Raw genomic sequence first — 6,910 nt, 5'->3', positions numbered from 1 at the left:
AGAGGTCACTGGGCACAATCCCCCAGAAAGTTTGCCTGTGCAAGCCTCATTGAAATGAGTGGGAGGTACACAGGACAGCCCAGTGAGTTTACGACAACACCCTGGGGAAGGGAAGGAGGGGTTTATTTGGCTGCAGTGGGTGTTGTCCATTCTCTTCCCCTACCGCCCCTCCATACCAGAAGGCAGGATACTTGTCTGTTCTTCTCCAGGGCTGGGGGGGGGGGGCAGCTGTACAATTGGCAGTGAGTTCTCCCCTCTTGATCTGGGGATGCGGAACCCAACTCTCACCCTAATAAAGCTTATCGACTCCCAGTTTCACAGCATATATGAATAACGAGCAATCCGTTACGGATGGAGCTTGGTGATCTATGGCTGACCTGCATAAGGCTGGAGACCAGAGGCAAGCAGCTCATACCACTTGGACAATGGAGATAGAGTAGTTCAAGTGTATAATCTTACTTCCTATGCTTAAAATAAAACCTGATCTACAGTTGACTTGAGGATAGTCAGGTGAAGATAGCCAACCAAGCTTCTTTTAAAAGGGACCTCTCACTTACATATTACTCAGTCTTTAAAGCTTCAGTGAAACAGCTTCACTTTTTCTGACAGAAGGCAGAGAGAAGCCTTTAAATGGGGAAGTGTGCTATCAATTCCTGCATAGGGCCAGCTGATCAAGATGTAGAAAAGGAGGGATTCTGGAGTGCCTTAGCCATAGGACTATAAAGTCACCTCCATTCAACCTGAATTCTCAGGCTGAAGGGAGAATTAGGCCAGTCGCAGTTAAGTCTTCTTCAGCTTTTTCAAACCTGGGACTCACCTTAAGTCCAAACAAGCATTGAGGGACATACTTGTTTCGTCCTTTTGGCCAAGCCACAACCCAGCAGTGATTCCCAGTGCACCAGCTGAAGGGATGGCACAATGGTGAACAGACTGTTGGGACACAAGCAAGGCAGACTCAGGTTCCGAAAGGCCAACTCAGCCTATGGAACTTAGAGGGTGTCTAGATGCCAGTCACCCTCTCTGGTTAACCTTTCTCTCAAAAGCTGTTGCGAGGATCAAATGAGAAGAGTCTTGTTCATGCCACCTTAAGCTCCACAAAGGAAGGGTGAGATATACACTGGCAACGGCTATCCAACTATAAGCCTCTCGCTGGCTTGTTCACATTTTATACTTCACTTTGACATCAGCATACCATATAGGGTACAATGGCTTAACCCAGCCTTTGCTAACTTGGTGTCCTCCAGATCTACAACTCCCACAGTGTCCGAAACATCTAGAGAACACCAGGCTGCTGAAGGCTGGATTAGCACAATATCATTGCATTACGATAATCAGTTCCCACTTCCCCAAGTAGCTTCAACCTCACAAAAAGAAAACCTTCTGATAATCCTATCAGGAGTTTGCAGCACAGCTGCATTACCATTGCGTGGATATGATGCCACAGCGTTAAGCTGCAATTATTTGCGTTTGGGGTGGGTGTAGACAGTAATGATCAATAAGCACTGGCTTTGGACTGTAGCAGAGAAGGTGAGAATGCATCACCTGAAGAGATCTGGCCTTAAAGCTCTTCCCCAACAAAGGGACAGGACAGCTTCCCAACACACAGTTGGAGCCACCCTCTTTTCTTCACTCCTGATACACTCTTGTTTTGCTTTTGTAGTCATGAGATTGAAGTCAGGATTTAGTGCAATAGAAAACAAATGAACAAAAACCACAACATTGTCCTTTGCTGCAGCACCCGCTTGGAGATGTAAACAGAAACACACATTATCAGTCTTTTTGTCTGCAGAGAGGAAGGTTGCCCCACCCTCCCAGCTGGGTCTGTGGGGCGGCTGGGCTAATGACACAGCACCTCCGTCTCGAACTGCAGGAGCTGCCCCATGAAGCCAAAGTTGGGAGAGATCACCCCACGGCGCTGCTTGACAAAGTCGAAGGCCTCTTCCAGCCGCACCCGGCGGCTCTGGATCAAGTAGGCAAGGCAAATGGTGGCCGAACGGGAGATGCCAGCTTGGCAGTGCACCAGCACACGCCCACTGCTGTTCTTCACCGAATCTGCAGGAGGAGAAAAGCAAGAACAGCCACATAAGAGACAGCCCACAAGAGCAGTGCAGCCCTAGAGCCAGAAGCAGACATATCCAAGGAGCAAGTGCATTTATGGGGCAAGGGGGCCATTTTTGTTGCCTGCATGGTAGGAGGAGGATGTAGCTTAGTGGTAGAGCATCTGCTCTGCATGCAGACGGTCCCAAGTTCAATCCCTGGCATCTCCAGGGAGGGCTGCAGCCACTGCCAGCCAGTGTACACAATATAGATCTAGATGGGCCAACATGAGGCAGCTTGCTGGTTTTCCTAATCTATAAGAAGGGGAATCTTCTACCAAGTTACTTCTCAAAAGAAGGGTGGGGGTGTGTGCATCTGTGTGTTTGCTTGGCATTCTGTGTGGTACAGCTTTGGAGGTCAACCCCCAACCGTCTACAAAACCATCTTGCCACTCACAACATTAAGCAAAATAGAGGTTCAAAGCGTATCAGTGTGCCATGGGAATAGCAAATCTCTTCCACTATCACAAGGGATAACTTAATCCTCTGGAATATGAGGCAGGTATGGATGGCAGTTTCTCTACCACACGCCTGCCCCCGTTTGTGGCAAAACCCTCCCTACAAAGTGGCAAGATGGTGCAGACAACCAGGTTCACCATCAGAGAACGAGAGTTCTTTGTGCACAAAAGGTTTGCCTGACTGGCCGCCTGCACTTACCAATGAAGTCAATGGCTTCCTGGAACCACACGCTGATCTCAGCCATGTGGCTGTCTTCCACTGGGATGCTCTTGTACAGGAACTGGCCTTCGAAGTAGTTGGGGCAGCTGGAGGAGACGTTGAGCACAGCAGTGATTCCGAGGGACTCCAGAACCTCCCGGTTGGAGGAGTGGTAGCAGCTGCCCAGGTAGAGGAATGGCAGAATCTCCACTGGGCCCCCCTGCAGAAGAGAAAGAACAAGGAGAGTGCGCCCATCAGCCTTTGTGCCAAAATAGGATTGATGGTGAATATTGTAGGGATGAATCAAGTACTGTTACTATTATGCTATCAAGGTTTATTAGCAGATTAATAAACGAAGCTGATAATGCCAAGGTTACAGGTTCAGTCCCCGTATGGCACAGCTGCATATTCGTGCACTGCAGGGGGTTGGACTAGATGACCCTCAGGGTCCCTTCCAACCCCACATTTCTATGATTCTATCATTTAGTTGGTTAATGGGCAAGAGCTTTGAGATGAAGACACTTTGGCTTTTTTAAAAAAGGTTATTTGAGTCTTGTATGTTACTGCAAAGGGGAGGAAAGAAAGAAACATTACAGATAGCCCTTCCTTCTAACAAAACTTTTGCTGATTAAACTATAAACTCTTGGACTTCCTTGGATATCTTCACAACCATCTATATTGAGGTTTTGGTAATATGCAATCGTAAAAAAGAATAACTGATTTATGGTTTTTTTTAATTTATCTGTTACTAGACAAACCACAGGCACCAACAAGGGGGGCTGAAGGCCCCCCCAAAATGCTTAAGAGCTGGGCCTAAAAAAAAAATCTGCAGTTGCCGTGTGCGCTTGCTGTGTGATATGCTTGCCTTAATCATGGAGCCTGTGCACAACACATTAACATGTCGCACGACTGACATCAGCACATCACACAACATGCCGGTGTTACTTGCGTACGTCACGTGGTACCGGCCCCCTCAGTTGCGGGGGCAAGGCAGCGCACTTGAGACAGACAGTGCATCAGGTGAAATCCTTAAAGTAGGTGACAGCCTTGGTGGTTCCAGCTCCAAGCCTCAGGGAGAGGGTGGACAAGAACACCTGAATAAATATACCTTTATGCAGTCTCAACTGTATTTTGTCATGTGAGCAGTAATTTTACTAAGATTACTCACACAGCAAAGTCTAGACAGTGCAATTAAATGGCCCAGAATATTAATTTTAAAAAAATATCTGCTTAGAGTAATATATGGGGGAGGGGGGAATTGGTATTTTGACTTCTTGCTGCTTTGGTCTCCAGATTCACATGAGCTTACCTGGTCATACAAGGGAGTAATTGCTTCTGTGCTGTTGTCTTCAGGGCTTTGGAGAGCAGGAGATGGAGACGGAGGCGATGTAGCCGGTGTTGGCGACATCAAGCACAGTTCTGGAAAATTGGCTTGGAAATTCTCAAAGCCACCTAAACATCAGACGAATGGAGAGTTTTTAGTGTGTATCCCAGTTGGGGATGAATGTTATACAGATGCAACCACTAAGGACATATCAGATTAGAATAGTTTATAGTGACCACACATTTCATTCAGATCTATTCATAATAGTGCCTTTAAAATACACTTTCATTAAAAAGTACCTGCAGTTACACCACTATTGTGGCCACAAACTTCAACTTGTGTTTCTGATATCTTGTATGATTGATTATTTTATGCATGGATGGGCCCAGATTTACTGCTGTCAGTAACAAATGTATTTATTTGGTATCTGGTGTTGTTTTTTGGTGTTCATGCAGCCTAATGAAGGTGCTATAGTATGGGACAGAGCAGGAGTGATATGGCGCTGCATGCAATATCAAAAGCAGACATGGTTACAATACTGAAGGTGCTAATCAGATTAGCGAATGACCTGTACACTTTAGTGCCGGGGCAGCCATTGCGGAAGGGATTTGTACATCCACTGCTTTAATTCCAATTTAGTTACCACTACAGCAGCCAGACTTAGCTGCAAGTAACCTTGGGAACAGCTGGGATGAGTCTGCTTGGGATATAGCAATTCTATTCCAGGGCTATCCTGGCTTTATGTTAATGCCTCCTAATTAAATTTTTTAAAAAAATCCCCCCTAAAACTGAATTTTCTTCAGTTCTCCCAATTAAAGATGCAGTTGGACTCAAAGGTTTTGGGGAAAGGTGAGGAACTCAGCTAAGTGTAAACTTGTCTTGGCAAGTTTAAGCCTCTAGAGAGATTGCCGTAATACATCAAGGCTTTTTCCCCCCTATCAAGTCAAAGCGGGGTGTTTGAACTTGAAGCAACTCCTTTCAGCCCAAAATAATTATAATTATTAATGTTATCCCGCCCTCCATCCCAAAATAGCACAGGATAAAAGTTTAATAAGTATAAATAGATTGCCTCTTGACTAAGATCTACTTAGAGCAGGCCTCCTGAAATTAATAGGCCTAAGACAGTAATGTCCATTAATTCCAATGGGTCTACTCCGAGTAGGCCTAGCATTTGATGTAACCTATCATGTATGTCCATGTAGAGTGGGCAAATAGAGAGGCTGTGACTGACCCACCGTCACCTAGCGAGCTTCAGTCCTGGGTGGGGATCTGAACCCTTCCGGGGGCCACCATCTACGGGCCCCTGCCTTCCTTCAAGCCCCATCCCAAAGACTCCCCCCTCCCTCTCCTGGGAGAGGGTCGTGTCTCGCCCCCCTCCCCCGGAAGCCCCCCTGGCGGCGGTGCTCACCTTGCAGCAGGTAGATGTGCGAGGTGCCGGCCCGCTCCTCCCGCAGCAGCGCGCTGAGCAGCAGGCGGGCCAGGCTGTCGGGGCGCAGCGCGGCCGGCGAGCAGCTGGCCTCGTCCAGCACCACCAGGTGGCTGAGCTCGCCCTTGCGCAGCCGGGCCAGCAGCGCCCGGTCGGGGAGCAGCCAGTCCAGGCTGACGGCGCTCCGGCCGCGGGAGCGGCGCCGCAGCAGCCCGTTCCAGTGCACGGGCCGCGAGTCCAGCAGGTGCGCCTGGCAGAAGGCCAGGAAGGGCCGGCAGTCCAGCGCCAGCGTGCGCGCGCTCTCCCGGGGGTCCCGCAGCAGCGCGGCCAGGCCGGAGCTCGCCAGGGGCACCACCTCCTCGATCACCATCCTTGCGCCGGCCCAGGAAATCCTGGCAAACAATAGTAATAAAGGGGGAAGACAGAGGCGAGCTTTTGCGCAACAGTCCCGGCGATGCCTCTCTTGCAACCCCGCGGAGGATCCTACTTTCGTCCCAGTCTGCAGCCCAGTTCCGCGCGGGAGCTTAAGTACCGCGCCGGTCGCGGGTGGTGCTCCTCCCCGGGCCGCCATATATGGAAGTGTGCGTCACCGAGGAACTCCCAGGCCGGGCCCTTCCCCCTCACGTGGAGCCGCGCTCGGGCCGCGGCGGTGGATCCGGAGGCAGCCAGACGGAATGAGATTATCCGCCTTGGCCCATATTGGGGAGGAACTGTTTCCTTTCCGTGCCAATCTCTTCCGTCACCAGACCTCAAAGCAGCCGCAGATGGAAGTTAGAGACTCGCCTGCTAAGAGGATCAGCCTGGCCCCTGAGAACGGGAATCTGCGCCTAATATTTCCCTTAAAACTCTAAAGGACTACATGTATGTGTGAATGAGCCACTGTAGGCATCATACACTACAGAAACATTTTGCATATTTCCTTCCTTCAGCTCAAAGGGTTCTTTTCGGTGAACTGCATTTAGCAGCCAATAATCATGGAATCAATTAACTGTGGACTTGGAAGAGACCCGAGCGTCCTCTGTTCCAACCCCTTGCAACGCAGGAATCACAGCTAAGAAACCCCCACCGCTGTTAAAAACCTCCAATGAAGGGCAGTCCACGGCTTCCCAAGGCAGTCCCTTCCACTGTCAAACCGCTCCTAGCCTCAGAACATTCTTCATATTTAGTTGGAATTTCCTTTTTTGCAATTTGAATCCATTGGTTTGGGTCCTACCCTTCAGAACAGCAGAAAGCAAATTTGCTCCGTCTTCAATGGGACAACCCTTCAGATATTTGGATAGTTAGTTTTTACTTATTTACTTGATTCTGAACTGTTGTCAAGAAATCTGATAAAGTCTTGTCTCTTTTCTCCTTTTGGTGTGCTGGGCCTAGTTGATCACACAAAAGGAGTGTGTGTGTGTGTGTGTG

At 49.0% G+C, this 6,910-nt stretch overlaps 1 protein-coding gene across 1 annotated transcript; it reads right to left on the bottom strand.

Moving 5' to 3' along the window:
* Window positions 1-1,130: 1,130 nt before the first annotated feature.
* On the bottom strand, window positions 1,131-5,888 carry DUSP2 (dual specificity phosphatase 2). The gene is made up of 4 exons (XM_081017483.1): window positions 5,486-5,888; window positions 4,063-4,205; window positions 2,754-2,973; window positions 1,131-2,052 (listed from the first exon to the last, which is right to left on the bottom strand). The coding sequence occupies exons 1-4, from the start codon at window positions 5,871-5,873 to the stop codon at window positions 1,838-1,840; spliced, it is 966 nt and encodes a 321-aa protein (XP_080873609.1). The 5' UTR covers window positions 5,874-5,888; the 3' UTR covers window positions 1,131-1,837.
* Window positions 5,889-6,910: the final 1,022 nt, after the last annotated feature.

This window comes from Podarcis pityusensis (genome assembly GCF_964106645.2).
Source record: "Podarcis pityusensis genome assembly, chromosome: 8".
In the NCBI taxonomy this organism is placed as follows: Eukaryota; Metazoa; Chordata; class Lepidosauria; order Squamata; family Lacertidae; genus Podarcis; species Podarcis pityusensis.
Note: the sequence above shows the minus strand (reverse complement) of the source record. Positions and strands in the feature narration are given on the sequence as shown.

Excerpts from the sequence above, each read along its gene's own strand:
- DUSP2 (XM_081017483.1), bottom strand. The coding sequence starts at position 5,873 with ATGGTGATCGAGGAGGTGGTGCCCCTGGCGAGCTCCGGCCTGGCCGCG. Across the intron at positions 4,206-5,485 it reads GCACATCTACCTGCTGCAAG|GTGGCTTTGAGAATTTCCAA; the intron begins GTGAGCACCGCC and ends TCTGATGTTTAG. Across the intron at positions 2,974-4,062 it reads TTACTCCCTTGTATGACCAG|GGGGGCCCAGTGGAGATTCT; the intron begins GTAAGCTCATGT and ends TCTCTTCTGCAG.